Source organism: Amblyomma maculatum, chromosome 10 (assembly GCF_055883805.1).
Source record: "Amblyomma maculatum isolate TAMU_Amacu chromosome 10, ASM5588380v1, whole genome shotgun sequence".
NCBI classification, from domain to species: Eukaryota; Metazoa; Arthropoda; class Arachnida; order Ixodida; family Ixodidae; genus Amblyomma; species Amblyomma maculatum.
Genome location: NC_139353.1, coordinates 54,587,247 through 54,612,063, shown reverse-complemented (window position 1 = coordinate 54,612,063; position 24,817 = coordinate 54,587,247). Strand labels below are relative to the sequence as shown.

The 24,817-nt window shown below is 45.7% G+C and overlaps 1 protein-coding gene across 1 annotated transcript in view; it reads left to right on the top strand.

The window, feature by feature from the left end:
• Positions 1-2,849: 2,849 nt before the first annotated feature.
• LOC146176496 (uncharacterized) overlaps positions 2,850-24,817 on the top strand; it is a 74,100-nt gene continuing 52,132 nt past the window's right edge. Inside the window, exon 1 of the mRNA XM_084580980.1 lies at positions 2,850-2,905. Within this exon, the coding sequence (XP_084437106.1) occupies positions 2,898-2,905 (8 nt within the window). The 5' untranslated portion in view covers positions 2,850-2,897. The remainder of the gene's footprint in view (positions 2,906-24,817) is intronic.

Here is a 24,817-nt window from a genome sequence, read left to right as displayed (position 1 = left end):
CCCCATTGCAGCGTCAGGCCGATATGCCTGCGGTGGTTATACTTCAGCAGCTTTTTTCGTTCACCCAGGATTTGATTGAGAGCACCATGATTGTGGCGCACGAATGCGTTCGACACGATACACGTGAGGATTTCTGCATCGGAAATAGATGGAATGAGTGTTTCAAAGATTCTTTCCAACTTTGCAAATCACATTTATGATCTAAAGGCAGTACGTAGTAAATGAGGAATTAATATTTATTATTTAGTTAATTGCAAACTAAAAAAATTGCCTGTGATGCACCAGATAGCTAGCATTTCTATACAAGTGGTTTCCCGGTCTACCCCAGATGTTTTATTTTTTAACCCTTGGCTAAAGTTAGCTTGGACACCCGGTATTTCTAGCGGGGAGCGTGACGCGAAGGGTGCAAGGGAAAGCTGTTGTTGCTGTGACTGAAGGAAGAAGGAAACGAAAATGCACGGGCCTGCTACTGGCTCTGTAGCTGAGCTACCTCCGCTGTCTCGTGCGGACAGGGGTCAAAATAGAGAAGAAAGAAAAAGAAGATTGATTGATTGATTGATTGATTGATTGATTGATTGATTGATTGATTGAATGTCCCTTATTTAATGGGAAGGCTCACGGCCATGGAGAAAGAAACAGACACGCGTCGCAACAGCCGTTGTCCACTACCGAAAAGGTAGCGGGTGCAATGACGGCCTAAAACAGATAAGAAAATAGTGCCAGCCCCCCCCCCCCCTCCCCCGCTGCAAGCGGCAGGTGACGTCACTTCTCTGTCGACCTACCAGTCCCAGCCCCGTAGGGCCAAGATCAGCCACCAAACCCTAACTCTAGGGAAAGCTGTGGGGTACGAATGCACGGGCTAATGCGCACGCGCAAAATGTACGCGTGTTATGAATGTTTAATTATTTGAAAAAAATGCAGCAGAGGCTGTTATTGCTGATGCTAAATATCCTATGTTGTGGCAAATGGTCGAAAGCTCATTCTTACCTTCAACGTTCGTCACTATAGGCCCCTTTTTAAGGTGAAATCCTTTAATAGCTTATACTGTCGTGGACAAAAGCTGTCCGCGCGAGCGGAGCAGCTGATTGGTCGACAGAGAAGTGACGTCACCAGCCGCCAAATTCGAAGCGACCAACTAGAAGTCTCATCTTGTCTAGCGTTCCTGCCACCTGCAAATCCACACATGAACGCGCGCCAAGGAACGCCACGCGACAGGAGCGATGGTGTTCTGTCCAAACGCACACTTGTAGGAGAAAGTGTGATAGATACTGCGCCTTTCCTTTCCTGTAAACCAATTATAACTATACGTAGCACTGCAACTAACGCCGATAAAAGGTAAACAATGAGAGGCAAATAATAGGAGAGGGTGGGTAGGCTTTCTCCATTCTCCTCTTAAGAGATATCTAGGAGAGCCTGTAATTTTTTCCGGTATAACATTTTGTGTTTCGTTCATGTCAATCCATCAAACGTCACTGTTTGGAATAGAACCGCCTTCCTCAACAATAATTTATCGTGCCCTCCTGCAACAGTGACTCGTAGGAAGGTAATCCGCAGTCGGAGGAGAGGAGGTTAAACTGGGACAACCGAGATTACCTCCTCACGTAAAGCACGGCGCCACACGTGCGCTGCGATGACGTGGCAGGGAACAAGGACGGAAAACACGGTACTAGACCCGGGTGCGTAATGGCTGCAGCGTGATTCATCACAGAACCGAGACGCACGCATTGCAAAGACGGCTAAATCGACGCGCGAGGAGAGAGGAACCGCTTTGATATGGATGCATCTCTGATGTTTGAGAAAGCCAGCGCTGCGCACACGTCGTTAGCTAGGAATCCGGATGATGTAAGAACACAAAATACATTCAAGCCTCGAAAATATTGAGAGCGTGGAAACGGAAGTTGGGCAAGACAAAGGGTGCCAATGCCATTAGTTTATAGGCCGATAGGTAAGTGCGGAAAAAAAAAAATGTGACACATCAGACAGGCGCTGCTTTCGCGCTCTGTGCGGTTAGAGGAATGAGAACGTCAGCTTGCGGATGTTCGACCAAGACATCGATCGAGTCAATTGCGGTCAGCTTGGAAACTTCAGTCTTTCCTGCGTTCAAAAGAACGATTGAGCTTTCAAAACGCTTGTGTTCTGGACACCTGACGTTGTTGATATGTGGGGCAGCTAGACGTCAAGAAAGGAACGTGTATAGAGTGGATCTGAAATGCGATCTTGAATATGAAGTGCGCACAAAAAAATAACAAGCAAACAAGAAAAAAAAACGAATCCTTCTTTTCTTTCGAGACCCGTGTTGAACGTATAACGAAAAATACAGAATCGGACATTCCGGTCGGCCTTTCAAGCTGTCGATGTGAGCGCTTCGTCTTATTCGCTCCAATTTCTTTCGGTCTTTGAATGCCCGGCATTCCCCAAAACTTGTGTTTTCATAAAGTCACTTATGTGCCGGAGTTCCCGGGTTCGAACCCGACCGCGGCGGCTGCGTTTCGATGGAGGCGAAACGAAGTGGCGTCGTGTGCTGTGCGATGTCAGCGCACGTTAAAGATCCCCAGGTGGTCGAAATTACTCCGTAACCCTCCACTACGGCTCCTCTTTCTCTCTTTCCACTTTCATTCCCACCTTCCTCCCTTCCCTTACGGCGCGGTTCGGGTGTCCACAGAGCAAGTGTGACAGTTACTGCGCCTTTCCCTTCCTGTGAACCAATTTATTATTATTATTCATAAAGTCAGAGCCTACTCTATAAATTTTATCTTTCTTTTTTAGGCATCCGGTTCATTTCCGGTCTCCATGTGCTGATAATGCTTTTAAGCTGGAGGCTACAACGGGAATTTCTTTAAAGGCTATGCAGTGTGCCACCGTATGCAGGCTTCCGCGGTCGTTTCGCCGAAAGATGGATGAGCAAGTAGGCGGCATTCTTTAATCGGAAAAAGGATTTGCCACGCACAGTTCAAGCCTAATCAAGGTGGTAGCACATCAGTTCTGTTCAGTCGTTCAGTCGTGTCCGAATCTTCGTGACCCTGTGGACCATGTCACACCACGCTTTCCGGTCTCTCACTATCTTCCTGACATCACATAACTTCATCTGGTAGCACATGACATTACTGAATTGGATTAGGATGCCATAAGGGCTTGAAAATCACTGCAACTCGTGAGGAGCTGCTTGATTCGTGCTTAGCAGCGTTCTCGATGATGTAATGCGTTCCTAGGAAACCGGTTAGTGCTTTAAGCGCCACCGACTATTCCATGATTAAAACTTTCAGTGAAACACTCCTTGAAAAAATTTTCAGTTCTTAGATTTAACTATACCCTGCACTTAAGTTTTCAGTAGTTTTTTGGTGCCTTGTGGTAATTTTCGCAGCGATTCGATGCTTTGTGGCGGCGGAAATGTATTTTATTATTTCCCATTTCGTGGCCACAATTTGGTCGATTTCTGCAACCAACTTGATCACGTTACGTCACCGAATGCAGGGTCATGTATATTTGCTATGCGTTTCCTGCAGCGCAAATGTTTGTCTCTTTCTGGTCATCCGAGAAAAATAGTGACTCGAACTTTACCTATCAGTTTAGCTAATCAGCGCTCACAGGGCAAGATATGAACAAACCTGATGTACCATAGACTGGTCGGCAGGGATGGCACAGGCTGATCTAAATTTTCGGCATGGCTTGTTGTTCATGGCTCTCTATTGATGCTCCAGGACTTGATAGGGCAAGACGCCATGATCTTTGTCTTTTTAATGTTCAGTTTGTAATTAACACACACTTTACGAACTTCACCTAGAATGCTATTTCGAAGCCGCGAAGTGAAAATAATACCGGGCATTTCTTGTTTAATTCTAAGCAAATTGTCATCGCTATTTTTCTATCTGAAGGAGATTCAGTTCTTTTTAGGCTTTCTTATTCCCAAGACTTCTTTTCCAACCATAGCTAGACGACGCAAATATTTGTCTAGGTAGCCTTCCACAAACCGGGCACAATTATGGCGCTTAGTATTGCGGCTAATAGAGCTGTCTATGCTCTGGTGCATGAGTAGAGCTTAAAATGCGACGGATCGCATAGCCCCGCAATTGTTCTATTATTAGCCGGGAATAACACACACACACACACACACACACACACACACACACACACACACACACACACACACACACACACACACACACACACACACACACACACACACACACACACACACACACACACACACACACACACACACACACACACACACACACACACACACACACACACACACACACACACACACACACACACACACACACACACACACACACACACACACACACACACACACACACACACACACACACACACACACACACACACACACACACACACACACACACACACACACACACACACACACACACACACACACACACACACACACACACACACACACACACACACACACACACACACACACACACACACACACACACACACACACACACACACACACACACACACACACACACACACACACACACACACACACACACACACACACACACACACACACACACACACACACACACACACACACACACACACACACACACACACACACACACACACACACACACACACACACACACACACACACACACACACACACACACACACACACACACACACACACACACACACACACACACACACACGCACACGCACACACACACACACACCATCGGCGCGTTTTTTTTTTGAACGCAAGCTTGCCATAAGGCATATTTTTCCTTCCGCTTTGCATTTAATGCTCTTTATTCCAATAATCAACACACGACAACATCCGCGTAAATGTCAGCAGTATGAATAATAATAATAATAATAATAAACAAAGTTTGCCTTGCACTCTGAGACTGTTCGCTTCTTTAAATATATATATATATATATATATATATATATATTTGCCAGTGCTTATCTAAAGCTAGAACGAACGGGTTTTGTTGTTAATCATTGAATGTAAACGCCTTCATAAAGAATGTTTTAATAGCGGCTCTTCAATGGCTAAAAAAACAGATACTTAAGGCTTCCAGGAAGATGCAGCGCTTTGCGCAACCTTTACGTTCCTTCCTCGTCCTTATCTATCAATCTATGAATAGTTAAGTGAACTTTGGTTTACTGCAAACTAGCCCAGAGAGATTTGTGATAATTACCTTCAAATGCTAACGCAGTTCTAAGAACCTTCCCCTGCCGAAAGCTTTCTTTCTTTGCAAGCAGACACGTGCATCAAGTGCCTTCAAACACAATCATTTTCTTATTCTCGATAACTAAGACTTTCCAAAGCTGTTTAAAAGTGATAAGAAAAAAACAAACAGAACATCGCTATTTGTACTAAAGCAGCTTTATCTGCTTGGCTTTGTATGCCAAACCATTGATCGTGGTTTGGCAACGAGCACTGGATCGTAAAACATTTAATGCCGATGGGATGCTCGACAATCATCTTGCCAAACCACAGGGTTTAGAACAAGGCTGAATCAACTTGTATTCGAGGGAAGAGTGTTGGTAATGGCGCGAGGCACAAAACACCGGACGTCTTTGCCATACAAGAGCCCTTCGTCGTTAATTGGCCGTGCTAGTTTCGCGTTTGGCTGTCTCCCGAGTAGCATGCAACAGCGCAGTAAACGTAATGTGGGTGCGCCGGCCTGCAGGCGGTCCTTACGACGGGCTTTCAAGGTTCCGTTCTTGATTAATGAGCCAAGCCTCGAGGGAGAGCCATAGACCTGTACCCACGACGCCGGCAGTTCGGACGTAACAGTCCACGTAACAGTCTCGATCGAATCGATAACTACTCTCGCTCGCGGATACGCATAGCCTTGAGGAAGATTTAGGACTCGTAAACGTTATGCAAGAATCCGGAGTTCGGTGCGAGCTTGATAAACCGAGGCGGAAGAATCGAGCGCAAGAACGCCCAGAGAATGTGTGGATGCTCGGACTTTTGCTGTCGTTTTCGAATGCTGACACCATTTTATCCGGCCGTATTGCTTGCTGTGCCTTTCTTCAACGGATAGGAAGCGTGTTTTTTTGCTTCCTTTTCGAGGGCATATATCGCCTCTCGCGGAAAGGACATGCCGCAATCAAGCCGGGGCAAAAGATAAGATTTAGTCTTCATGGCAGGCTTTCGTTGACTATACCATAGAATGGGCCCAGTCGACGTGAAAAAAAATATATCAAGTTTACGTTTTTTGTTGCGAATTCAGTGGTATTCGCGGTTTACGGTCGAGGTAACGGGATAACGTGCGTATTAGAATGCTTGGGCCGCCCGCGAGGGAGGAGATAGAATCGCGTCAAGAACTCAAAAGGAGAATTGGGATTAATTTCATGCCACTGATGCTCATCAACACCACCGACATCGCCCAATTCTTCAGCCAGTTTGCCTGTTTCTTAACGAACAGATTCGCGCGCTATCGGTATTATGACAGTTACGTTAAAAAGAAAAAAAGAAAACCTCTCTGGTGTTCTTACTGCGCGTAAATCAAAGAGGAGCACTGTATCAACCTATCTAAACACCAGATTCTCTTCAATTAGGGGCAATATTTTATTACTGGCGACATTCCATAGCCATTATATGAGGCGACTGATGAACTGAAAATCATGCAAAACATCAACGTACTGCTTTTTCTTTCTACGTTAGTTTTTGCACCTCTACTCTTCTATATGTTTTCTTCAGGTGTGCGTGCTTTATTTCCTATTATTCCAGTCAGCAAATCATTCAAGGTACTTAGAACGACAAATTATTACTGTGTACAAGCTGAAATTATTATGGCCCTTACGCACATATTCTGCGTATATTCCGCTTCTTCGGGAAAGTGATAAGGTAAAACAGCTCTTTCTTGAAATCGCTCTGCAAAATTTCGCGCTATGCTGTACTTTCGCCTGGTGTAGGTAAAAACTTCCCCGGAAAAAAAGGTTCCCTGAATATACGGCCCCGGAAAAAACGTCCCCAGAAGAAACGCCCCCGAAGAAGCGGCAACTAGGAAAAAACGTCCTTAGGCAAAAACTGCAACTAAAAATGATTTATTCCGGACATCACATGAAAACAAACTACACATTTTATGCTATTCTTTCTTGGCTTTGCATTAAATGTGATCATCATTTGGAACCTGCGTCCTCTGGGCGCCCGAGATGCTTACAAGTACTGCGTAAAAGCACGGTGAAAGAGCCATCTCGCTCTTTACAGGTTGCGTGATTCCGAGCTCTGCAGCTCGTTAAGCAATCATTAAGACAGGTCTAATCAGCTGGGTAATACTGCCCACTGAGAAAGGTACAAGCGGATCGGCGTATGGTAGTCTCGGAGAACCGCCCAAAGCAGAAGACATCACTAGGACTACCTCCCAGACCTTCTGGTGACGAGGTTCAAACATTTCTCTGATGATGGTGTAGAATGGTGATAAGGGTGATGATGATGTAAGCAGGGCGAGGATTAACTGCCCATGCACCATGGCCACCCTAAAGCGTCGCTTCAAGCTTCTGGTCCGGTGAAACAGGTGGTCAGCTTGCTTTTTCCTCGCAAAAAAACAAAAAAAAAAAGCGAAGACGAGGTGCTCTCACCGTATTACCGCTGCCATCATTTTGTCCATTTTTTTTGTTATTAATCCCCCATCAGTTCGATGTTCGCGGTCACTTCCAAGGCGACAGGTGAAACCTCTGTAATAAAGTTAAAATACATCATTCATCATTGCAGCTCGCCACGGAGAAACGAATGACTTCGGTCCCCATTCGGGGACATTTTTTTCAACTTCGCAAAAAGGAACATTTTTTCCGGGAACGTTTCTTCCGGGACATTTTTTCTGGGGGCATTTATTCCGGGGACTTTATTACCGGATCCCGCTTTCGCCACACACCAGTTGCAACAAATTAAGGTTCACATCCTGCTTCCACTCAGACGAAGCCAAGCAAACCTAAATGGCATTTCAAATGCCGACTTACTCATATTGACCGGCACAACGCCACTACATGCATCGTGGTCTTCGCTTGAGGCTATTCGTGCCTCCTTCAAACCCTTCTATTTCTTTGTTCGTGCGCGTTTCGTGTCGAGCACGGAGCGTCCTCCGTCCGTGCGCTCCAATTTCGCTTTATTACTCCCGTGCTGCAGCCGGAATCTCGTTAAGTCTCGTTCTCGCATTTCTGCTACGCAATCAGGCCAAGTCACCTTTCAACCCGCGTGCGTGTGTTTGCGCATATCATTTAAAACTCGCTTTCAAGGCGCGCGTGTGCTCTGCGTGCCAATTATTGAGGACAGCGCAAATCGCATAGTGCCCGCTAGCGTACTCAGCTCTTTACATGACTCGACACGTGCCTTAGTTCTCATCATCTTGGGCACTTTGGTCGCGTGCTTATATTATTCAATATGATCAGTTGCTGTGTTTGCAGTTTAAGACCCCCCCCCCCCCCCCCCCCCCATTCGAAGTCGGAAATCGCAACTTCAATTTCTCTTTACGTGGAAAAAGTTGGCAACGATTACGTTACTTCCTAATGCGAAATTTGAGCGCAGCTCATCAGCGTTTTCAGATTTTCGATAGATTGAACCAAATAATTCGACAAGAACATATATGTACAGTTACAAGCAACTTTTCATTTTTCACACATATCCCTTCTTCAAGAAAAACTCCACTAACAGCTTTTGATCTAAACGCATATGTGGTCTGCGCTACAACAGAAAAGACGACGGTGGCGCTAGGCGGAGTAACTGTGCACGCAGCGGCAAACGAAGGACTTCCACCGGTTGCCTCGCTCATGGCTCAGAAAGAACTGGCAGGGAAGGAACTATAGGCAAGTGGTTTACAGTGGTGAACGGCTATGCATTTCGGCTCAGGCGGTGCGGGCTACCGAGCGTTGCATCGAACACAACCAGCGTTCCGTTGAAACCATTAAAGCTCGCCGGCGTTCTAGGCATAATCCACTTTTATCTTGGAAAGCAAACTAGCGCACTTCAAAACAAAGACACAGGAAGGGAACGACAACACAGCGCTCACTTCAGCTTTTGAAGTGCGTTAGTTTGCTTTCCAAGATGATTTACCAACTAGCCCGTTCTTCCACCCTTGCAAATCCACTTTTATGCCGGGAGCATGCGATGCCTGCAGACGCTTTCCTGCTCCACTCTGTCAGCCCTCCGCGGTGTCGTGCGCATGCGCAGTGCAGAACCTGGTTATGAGGGACAACGCCGACGGCAACGCCGTGAAACGCAGAAACAGGCGCCAAAGAGCTGCGCTCTAGAAACTTAAGGTGCTACTTTCTGCCAATAGGTATTCCGCTGTGTCTTTCAGTGGGACGTTTGACCCGCCTCAAGTGTGCTTGCCAATTCACTTCATTGCTACAGAGCAAGTAAAAAAAGAAGAAAAAGGTGACTCCTGGGACATGTTAATTGTACTCCTATCTTTTTCCTGATTGACTCTGTATGAAATGTGCATAAAATTACTCGAAACTGTAATTTCGAGTAATGAAGCGGTCACTGCCACAGCGTTTCGCTCAAAAACACAAACAAGAATATAACAGGTGCTACTTCTGCCTCATCTCATGGGATAGAACTCGTGCGTTCTCGAAATACTTGGTTCATGTTAAGGAGAAACAAATGCGTGGTGGGACTATTGCACAAAGAATGTAATGGATTCTTTAATTTGATCATCAGTGGTGCAGAACATACTGATGGTGCCCAAAGGTAAAACAGTTCAAAGGCAAGCGGTTGGATTCAACTTTGTCACTTTTCCTCGCTCGTCGATCAGCGAAAGTGCGTGCGTTTCTTTCCTGAAAGGCGCTTGTAACCCATGTTGTCTTAGCAACCCAGGAATAAACACTCAGAGGAAGGAAACCTGACAGAAGGAGGTAACTGAAGGGTTTCATTGAAAGCAGAAAATAAGTATGGAAGATTCTGCAAGGTCAACATTTATGGGTGACAGAAGGAGGTAACTGAAGGGTTTCATTGAAAGCAGAAAACCAATCATTGAAACATTCGGCAAGGTCAAAAATTACGGGTGACACTTAAGCTCAGCCTTTAAGGTTAAGGCACGATAGGGCAGGCTACTAGCCCACATATAAAGCTCCGCTCTAACTAAGCCGTATTAACTTGCCTGTGTGGTCTAGCTGAAGGGATCTGACTTAATGGTTGACTGCATCACCCTTCAATTTTAAGAGATAGGCCCGAGTGGCACGCCATGCCAAATGTATTATCATGAATTCTACGTTCGACCAGAGCGCAGCCATGTCAGTTCAAAACGCTGACAGCGACGCCAACAACGCCGACATGCGGAGGCGATAGAACACGAAACAATAAGAAATAACCCTAATGGAACAGCCGTTTATCAGGAAGGTGATAACAGAGGCAAGGTGTTTACATCGCATACTGAAACATGGTGTGGAGCAAAAAGAACAAATTCCTCTTTACGCATTTATTTGTGAAGTTTTTACTGCGAAAGGTTCGGTAATATTCCATACTGTATATGTCTGTGTTTGCAGAGAGCACTCCTTGCACAGAACCAAGAACACAGGTGTCCGTTAGCGTGAGCTGTCATATGCGTCCCAGGAGAACCATTAAGAAATATTTCTTTTATTTTGGAGCAAGACAGCCAGACATCACCCGCTATGTCCACTGTTAAACTTGCAGAACCACATGAGTCCTTACCAACTTGCCAAAATGTATAGGCCATTCGGCACTAAAGGTTGTTTAAAAGAAAAAGATGCGCTCATCCAAGGCACCTCCATCTCGGCTGCCTCATCGCGTGGCCTTGTGGCATTCCACACTCCGCTGAACAATCAGCACACGACTGTCACTTGTCAACCAGGGTACAAAACGCCCCAGTCGGTCGATAGGCGTCTCGAGACACAAGATGAATTCAATGCCGAGCAGTGATGGGCGATGGACTGTATAACGACTCTCATCTAGAGACTTACGGGACAAACGGAAGACACTCGCTCGACCAAAAGAAAAGTTTTCGTGACAGGCGCATGATGCCATAAGGTTTTTCACGGAAGTAGACTGTTGTACTCTGCCACTGATATTATAACAATACGAAATGCATGAGACTTCTTCCCTATTTTTATTGTCGCTGTGGTGCCTCCGTGTGTCCCCAACATAGCTAAAACAATGCCTCCAAGCAGGTCGCTGTGTCTTGGACTAGACTGCAAGTAATCCTGCGGAGACCAAATTCGGTCGCCAAATTAAAGCCGACCGCAATTACCTAGATGACGGGGCAGATAGTTCTATTCGAGACTGTTAGCCGTCTTTATGTCGCCGCAGCTGATTCTCTATCATTTCGCAACCCACTGCGGCTGAACCAATTTAGTAGTCTGTGGATAAGACGATGTGCGTTTTATTTACTAAGTAACGTACAGTGAATATTTGCAACTGCTACTTTGCATATGTCCTTGTATTACGTCTCTTACGTATTTCAATAAATATTCCTGATTTGAAGTACACTGGCTACGTATAGCATTGACTGCAGCAAACTAATCGGAAGATCTCCGTAATATTAAAATAGAGATAAGACGATAGCAGACATAAGACTCGCATACATTGTGTATCATTATGTGGAGAGCAAAATGGTCCGCTGAAACCAGAATGTGACCTATATTATTGTCGCTTAGTCGCAATGGCATTCAGATGCGATTTCATTTGCAACCTTAGAAAGTTTTGTTGGTTCCTCCCTTAATGATGTCCTCATCGCGGCGAGCATTGCAGTAGTTAGGGCGCACGACTCTGTTTGCACATACTGTGGCGTGAAGGAAGTTTTAAACGAGCTTAGACACTGGGCGCTGGCTGTATCTGTGCTTTCTGTATCATGAATGAAGTTATAGTGTAGCTTTATTACACAAAACATAAATAAATAAGCCATGATGAATGGTCGCGCTGGTAGCCAGTGTTTTTCATTCCACTACAAAACTTAAGCCGGGAGTGGCGTCCGTGTGCTGTGCGATGTCAGCGCACGTTAAAGATCTCCAAGTGGTCGAAATTACTCCGAAGCCCTCCACTACGGCTCCTCTTTCTCTCTTTCCACTTTCACTCCCACCTTCCTCCCTTCCCTTACGGCGCGGGTCGGGTGTCCACAGAGCAAGTGTGACAGATACTGCGCCTTTCCCTTCCTGGGAACCAATTTAACTTTTAACTGTCGTTCTTGTGACTAATATCATATCCACACAGCTGAGCGTAGTTAACTGAATGAAGAAGTAGCAGCCTTGAAGTGCGTCTTGGTGCACCCCAGTATTGGCGCACAGGTTTCGCGTCGGAAGAAGACATCCACGGTGTAAATGAATCAGCCCCTGAAGCTCATTTACTTAACGCGGCTGACTGAACGCATGTACTATTGCAACATTCTTTAGTCAAATACATATGCAGCAGGAGTATACATTCTGACGCCGGCTTTACGAAGCAGCCACATCTGGTTGAAATCTTCAGACACTACAAAAGTTGGTTGCACAACAAACGTTCTTTTCCAACATAGAATCCGAGTAGATTTCGGCTCATTGAAGCTGCGCAGCATTTAAGTATGCAGAAAAGACTTCCATTTAACCCTCTCACCATTGAGACTATATCGCAGCTGCTGCTATAACCGCTCCAAATGGCCATGAGGCAGAGTTCTCGGAGTTTCCACTTGCAAATGCCTTGTACCGCACATAGTTCACGCGGATTCGAAAGCTGCATAGTATGCTCAAGAAACAACCTTGACTCGTTGCATAAATGGTTGAGTGTTATCCGGGATTTCATTTGACTCGCACTGCCCTCGCGTCAGTGCACGTAACTATCAGAGCGGTGCGCACTTTTCAGCTTCGTACACAGAAAACGCGGCAGTTAGCTGCTATAGCTGCGCGCTGCGGCATTGCTGCCTGTCAGGTCGAACGAGGTACGACATCTGTACAAGCCCGGTGGGCTCGCGTGTTTCTCGGGCGGTCTGAAATCGGCGCAAGGTCGCCTGATTGTACGAGGAGATCGACGAACGCGGACGGGCGCCGCAGTTATCGCCCAGAAGGCGTGCACCTAATTGCTGCCCGCTGACCGTTACATTTGCGGGAGCGTATTGAATATTATACCCGGCGCAAGTATTATGCACGGTGGAATCTTTGATCCGACGCGAGCGCATACCAGAATGAGCACAACAATCACGTGGAGTGGAAGTGCACCTGTTTGTGTGCCTACGAGAGTAGGTATCTTGTAAGCAGTGTACCTTCCGTAGCGACCAGGCGATTTTCTGGGAATATTAAAGACAACTAGAACATGGAGTAAAAGTGCCCCTGTTTGTGTGGGTGCGAGAGTATCTTTATGTGTGCTTCCCGTTGCGAACTGCCGATTTTCTGGAATTATGGAAGACTTTCATACTAAAGTTTTAATGAGTACTACCTCTTTATTAAAATTACTTAGCCATCCTGAACAACTTCGAAAGGGCATTTTCATGGATTGTTTCTCCAGACAGCATTTTTTAACTTAAGCTGTTTGTAGTGAAATTATTTCTGTGAAGCTGGAGATGATTATATCAGATGAGACTTCCTTAAATTTCGATCCTGACTATGACCGAAGTGCTAAAAATCAATACACCGTGCATCAACAAGAGCAGTGTTATTTAAAACTAGCGTTAGCACGACTCCAATGTCTTGAAAACCGCGTGCATCCTTGTTTGCTTTATTTGACGCCCTTCCCTGAAACTCACGTAATACCGACACAGTGCAGCGGTCATGACATCCATTCGTGGATCGTTGTTTGTGCACACTCGCTCGTTGCCGATGTGCATGCACATGCGTACCAAAGTGCACATTGATACTCGATTATTCAGTTCTCCGTTAATCAACGCTTCTCTGTAGTCTATAACATGCAGCAGTAAGGAGGAAAGACGTGCAAAATACCACACGCAATAAGTACAGCCTAGCTTTAGTCAAGCTACGAAATATACTGGTTGGCCAGTAAGTGCTGTTGTATTTACTAGCAATGAAAAAAGAAGCGCCAGTAGTTTTGAGGGCAACGTTTCTCGCTCGGGATCCGAGGAGGGCCGTATCGATTACCATTACCACCTTACCCCCAAGACGTTTTCAGCGCAGTTCATTTACTTTATATACATCAACACCTCCTAACGGTGTTTCAGTCATTTGCCACATTACAATCGCCATTTATTAAGCAATGAATGGCGATTGCAAGGTCCAAACTATTGGTCAGATCCAAAGTTTCGTTCAACGTGATATGTTTTCGACAAAACCAGGCTTGCTCGTCACATCTTTGTTAACTAGGGCTGCATAGGTCTTCACTAAAGATCTTCTCCTCCCCTCCCCCTCCCCCTAACACTCCTACACGTGTATTGGTGTTTACGGGCCTCTACGTATGAACCCGGGAACGCGGGATATATCCCAGCCGCATTTCGTCATAAAAGATATGTGCGATATATTACACGTTAACAAACCACAAATGACTGTAATTACGAGGATTCCTCCTTTGCGACGTCGCACATACGGTGCCCCGCTTCAGTACGTTGAGCCCGATAAAAGAGCCACAAGACTGTCGAGAGTGCGGTCGTTTTAAGGGGAAATAAAACAGTACATATTCATTTTCAGATCCAAATACTTCGCAAGTATAACACTTTATAAGTGGAAGGTGATTGATGTTGCTTCATGCGTTAATGATTATTTCCTTTCTGATTAATTTCACATCTTATCTGAACCTTCATTTCGATAGCAGCTGTGGCACTTTCCTGTCTTCGCTCTGTGTTGGTAGGTCGGGGCCAGTCCCTTAGGCGAGTATTCTGCACTTGCCCCATGGCGCCAAAAAGGGTTGCCTAACCTTGAGTTGAGCTGCTAGACTGAGCGAAGGTTTTCTCACTAAGACGGTTATGCAATGTTACCGACCACCCGCGGCACTCTATTGTTTGATTAGTGGTCTGGATAGGAGCTAGATTGGGGCCACCATTGCCTTGTACTTCGTGGCGACGATCCCTAAAGTACCTCACGATGGTCTACAGGGGCCTCACCGGACCTGATGTGCGGAAACACTTGCATCCGCCACTGACATTTTTCGTCGTACTGAAATATTTTCGTTAGCCGTTTCTATATTCTATATGAAATTTTAGGTCAAAATCATTCCAGCGTAACCAGAGTCGAGGTAGTGTCGCTGCAGACCGTTGGTCGCACCGCCGATGTTTTCTGATTTCTTATCGTGACGTGGTGGAAGCTGGCGTATGGTGGCGGTTGTGGTGTTAAGAGGCAGACAAGAGCATGCTTACATTAAGCACGTCGCGCTGTCATCTAATGCGGCGTGGACAATTTTTAGAAATGAATTGTCAGTTTCTGACTTCGCACTATACCACTGCTGTGCGTAGTATTTTTTTTTTTGTCGACGTTCCAAATTACTCCCAAGAAGGATTTTCCGCTTGACACCCGGCATCAGGAGTCTCTCAACTAAAAACGAGAACTGTATTTCGTATGACCCTGTAATAGTGCTAGGCTTGCATAATATATGGGCAAGCTGAATGCCGTATCGTCACGCAGAGTTCGACGCACTACCAGTCGAAGAATAGTCAAAGCAAGCGTCGTAACATATATTGAAATAATCAAAACTTTTGATCCAGTATACCTGACTGGCTGCAGCGTATTAAATCTCCAACCCACGAAGAACATTTTAGCCATGTCAGGTCAACTGAATATAGTTGACTGTTCTTGTGCAAATATTTTATGATTTCAGGGCAATAAAAAAAAACAGATATCGCCGCAGCCGATTGCCCAACGGGTTAAACTGAAACGCACTCTTGCGCTGTGCATAGCGCGTCGCCTCCATCAGCTTCCACATGTGCGAGGATCTTCCACACGCCCTGCTTGACTTAACTATGTCAAAACTGTATCACTTTGCGGCCTCATAGTTTGCTTTTTCGCTTCTTGGCTCTAGTGAACGCGTCATGGGAACTGCTGATAAACCCTACTTTTCACATATTTAGGGGCGCGTACAGAAGCCATGCATTTCCACGCCGTCATATTCTGTAAGGTATTGGGTGCTTCAGGGGGATATTTTGGAACACGTCGCGGTGAAGTAGCGAGAAAGACATCATTGTTAAAGCTTAAAGGGCCTGGAAGTTAGTGCGCGGTGCTCGTCCGTTTAGCCCACACTAAAGTTTAGCAACCCGTACGCGTAGAATCGTCAAACACTCCAATTACCGAAGGAGTGTGAAATCTGGCAGTCGCTACACATTGCGGAAATCATTGCACGCCTACACTGCTGATTATAGCAGCTCCAGTCGATGGTTAACTTCTGGGAAACACGTGAAAAATAACTAATTACGCTTAAATCAAGCACGTCCTCGAGCACGAATGAGGGGTGACCTAATTAGAAAGCAGCTATCGCGACACTTGCAGCCAAGTCCAAAGCGACAAAACAAGCGCTGTGTCTGGTAGACATCAGCCATGGTCTAACCGTATTGCTAAATAATATAAAAGGCCAATTTGCAATACATAAACTTCTGAGAATACACTAAATAACTTTTTAAAAAAAGGGACCAAATAACACTTTGTCGAGGATCTCGCGTTATTATCGCATTTCAAAGCAGATGTTTCGACTATCCACCATCCTACATATACAGTTAGAATTAAAATTTTTCTTTTTACCACTCAGTGCAAGCAGTATAGTGGTTCGCTGTCGCCTATGAATGTTGAAACACTGACGAGAAACAAACGATTAGCTTTGAGGTTTTCGAAAATTCATTCGGCCAAGTAGGTAAGCACCATTGAGCCATTGTGGCTAGCTGATCGGGCTGCGTATCTTCTCCTTTCGCATTCTCGCTCATCCATTCGCCCACAGGAGTGACGCGCTCCCTGGCGGCTCCTTTCAAGGTTCCGCAGCTCTCAAAGACATACGCAGTATTTGCCGAACCAGCCACTTGCGCCCGAAACCTGAATACGCTCACAGATGACCCGCGGCGATGGCCTGCCGACGCCGCGCATGCGTGCACGTTCACAGTGGCGTGCACGTTACAAGCCCCGCGCGCTGCTCAATGTGCCAGGGCCTCGTGGTGCGGCCATCCGTTCACATCAGCCCACATTCTGGAAGATGGTCGCCGTCAGCCTTTGTTCATTCTAACGGCGTTTGCGTAATGTCTTTGAAGAGAGTTTATCCTTGTTCGAAATTTTTAAGCTGCATTTTTGAGTGATGGTATTTTTGTATGTTACCAACGTAAGTGAATGAAAGGGAAACAAAGGGTAGGCCTACTAAATGTTGCGCATCTTGAAAGTGAATTTGTCTACGTTATTGTGTTTCTTCATTGAGGTTTTGATAGTATGATTCAAGAAAAATGAAGAAATTAAGCCACTATTATGAGCCTTACATGGAGCCTTAACCTTCCCTCTTTTATCCTTGAACGCTCCGCATTGTGGTCAGACCAGAACTATTCTTAGGACATTGCCACCCACTTCTCATGCAGAGTGACAAATGCAGGAACTACATACACTTTCGATTAGGTTAGGTTTGGTTTGATTTATGGGGTTTAACGTCCCAAAGCAACTCAAGGCTATAAAAGACGCCTTAGTGGAGGGAACCGGCAATTTCTATCACCTGGGATTCTTTAAGGTGCACTCACGTCGCGCAGCCCGCGGGCGCCTTGCTTTTCGCCTATGTGGAAAAGCGGCCTTCGTGGCCGGGATTCGGTCCCGCATCCTTGGGCACACTAGTCGAGCGCCCACTTTCGATTAGGTATCTCCTGACTCGATGTTCTCGTTTTGCTTTCAACGAAACGTCATTAGTAACGGAGTGCAACCGTTTCGCCTATAAGCGCTTAGACCAAGCATCTGATTAAGGCGGCTTCTCTCCCAGATGTAACATCAGAATGATAACAAGGAATGCATAACTGCTAATCAAGGTTTCAGGTAGAACGAAAGGAAGAAGGTGATTTGCACGGTACAAAAAAGAAGAACCGAACAAGGGTAAATAGGGTACGCCTCAGGTCGCAGATGAGCCAACGTTTCGACAAGGTGGGTAGTTACTAACGATCAAGTCAGAAGATGTAGTAAAAGTAACTTACAGCTGAACGTTCGTTTCAAGTTCAGTTATAACCAGCATGCAAGCAGTCTGAAACGCACTGGGTAGTATTCCTTCTTCCGATATACATTATCAATATTACTGAAGAAACATTGATGTCAAACATTCATCTAGGCGCAAAGCTAGCTGATATTTTGTCTTGGTTTTATCAAAAAACGTTTTATTCATTCTGTGAGGTCACTGCAGTGACGTTTTTCATAACTGGTGTTACATGTTTAGGCGACGGGGAGTGCGACCAGCACTGCGAGCAGGAAACGCAGGGATGTATCAAAGGACGGCCGTCCACCTGCACCGCCGTTCGTTTCAGTTCCCTGTTCCTCCAGCCCCTCTACCCCGGCACAGGTTTCAGTTATCGCATGCTGGACGCAATTTGAGGGGTCCCTGAAACGGCGAACAAATTGCCTCTTTGTTCTGAGACTCAAGATCACACTGATGTGATTGTGTCCTCCCACGCACGTCGCCACCTCTTCGAAGATAACGGCGCCGTAGCGTCCGGGTCGTTCGTGACTATTCGTATGCAGGGCCTTTACAGCTGTCAAGGCGAGGCAATTGCCATGATTTCATGGTGATTGCGTCGTCGTTTTCAAGATAGCGGTGTACTGTCGGAGGGGCGGCATGCCGTATCAGGGGTCGCGCGTGAATAGAGGGTGTGAGAAGAAAACCACTGCGGAGAGGAAGGGAAATCTATGCGGAAGGAGAGAGACTTTGACTTGTCTTTAGTTGTCGGTTTGTTTATTTGTTTACTGCTTTGGGTTGGAGGCTGCGCCTGACTCCAGAACTGTAACTGGTATTTTTTTTAAATACCGGGTGAGTACCACACGCAGACCGCCACAACTTCTTTATTCCCAAAGGCTTGAAAAAGTTATGATGGTGCAAGACGCACTGAGCTGTTGTACTAAACGTGAAGTCTCCGTTCAACTTTAAGCGGTCGGCTAGGCCTTTCGCGGTTTTTCCGTCTTTTTTAAAGTTGTATATATCCCGTTTAAATAGTTGTATAAAGTCTTCAACCTTCCTCCGAAAGAGTCTCCTCCCTGCTGTTTCCACCAATATTCCCTCCCAACGAGCACCACTTTACTCATGGGTTCTCTGTAAACTATCGGTTCAAGAACTTTCGAAAGCTGGCACATTGGCACAAGGGATAGAAATACGCTCAGACTAAGCTAAAAAGGAATATCTGTTGCTCCGAGCGCGAACCTGTAGCGAATTATCCACATGGACTTATGGAATTATCCACATGGACTTATGGAATTATCCACAGCGCTGACCTTGTGGTAGAGCATCCGCCTCGCATTCGGGAGGTACGGGGTTCGATCCCCAATGCCGCCGGGTACCCACCGGTTTCCAATGGGTACAAGATGTCCCCCGGCCTGGTGCTCGGCTCTTCGGGGGTGAAATGCTTGGGAAAAGGGGCCATGAACCAAAATGTTGGTTCAATAAGAAAAAAAAAAAGGCAAGCAAAAAAAGAAAGCAAAAAATGTTTTGCTAAATGTTACAGTCCTTCCAAGGATGGAGAAATCAATCACGCATCCATTTTTCTATGAAAAACAGTATTCTAGTAAAAAGGCGTCCGAAATGCTACACATCGTCAAAAATATGCGGCAAATTAACACTCCTAAATTCCAATACAGCAGTTGTTACAAAAGTGCATACCATCGCTGTGAGATCGTTTCGAACATTGTCCACAGTATTATGAATTCCTCTCATACCACCAGAAGAAGCGAATCACACTTTCCCCTCCTTTTCGGTCCTGCTCTTGTTTATCCTATAACTTTAGTGCCTGTACCAGCTTAATTAAACCTGTCAAGTTACGTAAGGCCGGACTGCGTTACCGCGTAGCTGACGCTGTGGAATTGGCGGGCAGCGCCGCAGCACGCGTGACTTAACACGGGGCACGAAGCGAGTTACACCGTAGAGAGCTAGGGAAGGAGGCGGCTTTGTTTTTCCCACCGGTAAGATAACCATATGAGAGGCATTGCACATACGAGAGCCGATCTCTCTTTCAAGACTGAGGTATAATGTAGGCCCAGTTGATTTCCGTTCGTGGCGAAGTACTGCTGAACAGGTGCTGCCACCGGAAATGAATGGGCTGTACAAGGAAGCTTCACCTTTTAGCTCTCTATGAGATCTACCAAAAACATCAAAACAAGCGTTCATGACAGTGAATTAAAGGCAGTGACAGGGTTAAAATTTCGGTAAATCAAGCTCGCTTGGTTATGTACTGAGTACTCACTCCCGAGAGGAAATGATCTTAGAGTGGTTTCTGAAAGCGACGGCGTTTTCAGAGGTTTATACAATTTCATTTCGTGCTACAAATGGTTCGAAGCGTAATCTAGCCCTCTCATGCAAAGCTCGAAATCTGCGCTAGGCACGAGGTCAAAAACGCGCTGCGATAATGTCTGACAACACACCGCAGATAGTTAGTGCGAGTCCCTCGAGCGAGAATCATTCTTTTCAATGGACAATAGCGACAGCGAGAGGGCTAGCGAGAATCGTAGCTAGTTTGCACGTCGTTTAAATAATTTAGATGTTCGTAGCACACGTTGGCGCTAACCTAACGCCATGTCGCAAGCGGCATTGTTTTGGTTCTGAGCACTCGGTGTTTCTGCACGCCGAAGGCGAACAACATTGTCTCTATGCAAAGCAGTGTGCGCTTCTCACGCTGGCTTTGCGATTAAAAGCTTTTGTGAGGCTTCGTCTAGCATACTGGCGCAATGTTAAGTATCCTTCGCTGGCTTTTTAATGGTATTTATTGCGTGAGCCCTGTGCACCGCCTGGATATCAGCGTTAAACGTTTAACTCTGCATTCGAGATCAACCCCTGATGGGGAATTCGAGACCAACGTCTTGGGGTGTTGACGAAGCTGAAGCGTACTTTTGTTTAAAAAAAAAACAAAAGAAAAGTGGCGGCTTACCTCGTTATTAAGCGAAAACTTTGTTGTGATTGGTTATGCTGTATTGCCAATTCAGGTTAGACATCTATAGATAAACTGGTCTACAAAGCGGAAGCTTGATTAATCATATTCAAACACAATAGCGGCTATCTACGAACGTCAAGGAAACGCAGCCGAAGCACTGTTTCAAGCGCGTGTTGTCTGTCTGCAAACTTCAAGAACACCACAGCCTGTTCTAGATAACACGAAGCTGCCGAAGGCATTTTGAAGGTGGAGGTCCCGGGAGGGGAACCAGATGACCAGCAGTGGTGGTGGCGAGAATGGGTGGGCAAACAATTGGAAGTGTGTGTGGCATTGTGTCGGGCAATGTTGTATATTTCTGGAGATAAGTACCGGTACAATAGACGTTAGTCAGGTGTGTGAAGAAGAAGCGGGTGTGCGAAGACGAAGAAGTGAAGCAACAGAAGGAGAAGCAATCGTGCTGGCTGCTATGTATGCGCAGCACGCATGCGAAGAAGAAACGCGACGCCGGCTCCTCGCGCCACATCTGAGGGGAAATTCCCGCAGCTGATAACCTTGGCTTAACGAGACCAGTAAAGATTTCGCTTTAAAAAATTCAGTAATGACTTGCGCCGCACCTGCAAGCAAAGATGAAAGGAAACATGCATGTAACCCGATACATCCGAGTGGATGGATGTGGCATTTATTATCGACAATAGTATCGGATAACTCTGGTGGCAGTTTTACTATTGGAAACGTTTTTCAGTTGGTTTCAAATCAGTCCTGTTCATTTATCTAGCTCATTTCCTGTCCCTCAAGAGTACACTAGTTTCACCCATGCATCCAGTCTATTGCAATAACAAAGCACACGTTAGGGCCAATTTTTTAACCTACACCAGCTACACCAGTGTAGGAAATCTTCTATACCTACAATGTACTTTTGCTGCACTGGTGTAGCTGGTGTAGATTAAAAACATTTCCCTGTTATATTACTGGATTTCAGGCGACAACAAACGACATTTATTGCTCTTGATTCTTCCTGCACATTTTGTCCTCCTGTAAACAAGTAGCTAAAGAATATGTCTCGTTTAAATCCTCGCTGCGCTAGTACACGCAACTTGATCTAACAGTCTGATTATTCACCACGAGCACGACAACACAATACCATTCTAGCTGGCGTAATCCGGTCATGCTCACGTTCTCGTGGGAGCCCTAATTGCACGCACTTTGTCTCACGGCTCCTCGAGAATTGCGCTCTGACTGGCAAGACGTTCATGGCACCGCCGTACAACTTCGTTTGCATTGCTTTCAGCGGTTGCGAATTAGTGTAGAAATGCACCCCCCCCCCTCCCCCTTCTTTCGCCTTCCTGAATCACAAGCAAGGATCTCAGTGGCGTATTTCACTGTGTTCGTGCTGGCGCAAGCGGAGGAACTGCAAAAGATAAAAAAAAGTTTATAGTTGATGTCGTTTCCATTCTCATGGCTCTTCGAAGAAACGGCCACGCGAAGCGACGGCTACCGGAAGTCATTCGTTTGCATAAGACGACGCGCTATCGCGTGAGAAATTAGGAATCGGAGGACAGCACCCATTGGGAACGGAAATGCTGGCCGACTAACGGTGAGTCGTTAGTTTCTGTATATTTTCCCTTTCTTAGTGAACGCTGCTCATTGTTTAACATGTCGCGTACTTTTTGAACGGAAGTGAAATCTGTTTCGAAAACAACAAACATATTTAGAAGTCCGGTGGAGGCAACACGAGATACTAACCTTCCGTTCACTATAGGCCAGACCTCTACATGTGAAATTATTAGCTGCGTTCACTGCTCCTGCTATGAGTGTTTTCCTTACTTCTAATTAACTTTAAATACCTGGGTGAAATTGAAAATAATAATGGGGGTACAATACACGAGGATTCAACGTTGTGTGGACAATTAGCGTTTGTATGATAGCGTTTGTATGTTGAATGAAAGCTTCTCAGGGTTAGCCCAAATTGAAGTTCATAGTGGTGACAGAAGGGCAGGTTGAATGTCCATTATTTCGATAGACATTGAACTCGATGGAGGTTGGTCATTTCTGCATGGTGGTTTTAAATAACCATTGAACTCGATTGACATTGATACAACCGAATTTCACAAATGGCAATTTCAATCTCAAAAACTATTTAGAAAACACCCGCACGTATCATTCTTAAAAAAAAAAAAACTTCAACTAAGCAAAACACAGTTCTGGTTTCAGTACAAAATTTTAGTCTACATACATTGATCTTTCAATTAGTTATATATATTCGATTGCGAAGTGGCAGCTTCGCACAATGTGCGGTATTCAGTGTAAAAACTTACCTCGTTGTTCAGCGGCGTGCCGCAGCGCTTCGTCCATATTCGTCCTGGAGGGTGCCCAACGGTGACCAAGACCAAGAACTGCCCCTCACGGGCTGCATATATAGCACTTGTAAACGCGACAAAAAAAAAAAAAAAAAAAAAATGGTCGCCGAGCTTTGGCAGCTTCGATGGCGCAAAAGCTTCAACACAAAGTCAAATCTTAAACGAATCGCGCAGTGTTGTCTGCCATTACCCCCCATTATTGCCCGTGCATTACGTCGAACTATGAAGTAGTAGAGTAGATTTTCCGAAGAAACGTTCAGTTCGAAACTGCACTTTGTTCAAACTTCGCCTCGTTTTATTTCGTTTCACTTGGCGGCTTTCCTTGATATTGTTACCGCAAAGCCTTGTTTCGGATTATATGTTCAATACCTTACGATACTTTCGATAGAAGAACGGTGGTTTAATTGAGCTAGTTGGCGATCATTTATGTTTAAGCAACAGCGCAAAAGGACAGAGACGAGTGGAAGGAGGTACAAAACGACGGGGCTGAACTTACAATTGTAAGTTTAGCGCCGTCGTTTTGTACATCCTTCCACTCGTCGCTGTCCTTTTGCGCTGTTGCTTAAACATGGATAATTTCGAGTCGTTATGTAGCAGCGGAGCTCCTGAATGGCTCCTATACGTTCGATGGACTGTGACGCAATGAAGTTTCCAAAAAAGTATCATAACGATGATAGATCGATATAAGCTGGAAAAGCACCTTTTGCTTTTACGCTGGAACCATCTGCGGTGCACAGAATAGCTACAAATTTCCTCCTTGCTCACCCAATGAAAATGCATAAGTTGAACTGAGGGCTCTTAGGGCGGTGACCTGAAGCGTTGGTGTTTATTTTTCTTTGCCAAATAGCTGGGTCGCAGCCTACCATGTACCAGGGTATTTTCACGTTAATCACTGTAACACCAGCATGAGACGCGCTATGTCGCAACAAGATGTATTTGCGAAGCCGCATGCAATTAAAAAGGACGATGACAGAGTCCGCAGCCGCCGGGAAACGCTAATCGGTCGGTTGAAGTTTGAATTCCCCAGCATACCTGCTCCCTCTGGAGCAGTTTCTCCCGTATCCTTCTTGTTGATTATTCACATATGCTGCTTTGTACAGACACGCCGTGAAGCGCGGGCGCATCCTACAGTACTTCCGTCTCGAAAAGAGGGCAATTAAAGTGAGGCGCTGAGATTAATCTTTCTCAAATAATGCCCACGGCCTGCCCACTTTCTGGGCGTGATTGCGCACGGCTTTTGATCTCCGAAAGGCGGTGTAATTACATGCTGTCCAGAGAGCCACTCATTCACGTGAGGTGCAACTCAAAACGAGACGGGGGATGTGGTGAAGGCGTCCGCATGCCTAAAGAAAGCTTAAAGGAAGGCAGCGTTCACGTTTTTACCACCGGACGAATTCTTGCCGCTTGTCTAGTAGAGACACTAAGAGGCAGCTAACAATAGTAAGTGTAATGCACCTCACCACTCATATACATGTAAGGGTCACATAGCCGTAGGGGACGCACAAAGGGCAGTGGTAATGAGATGCTAAAACC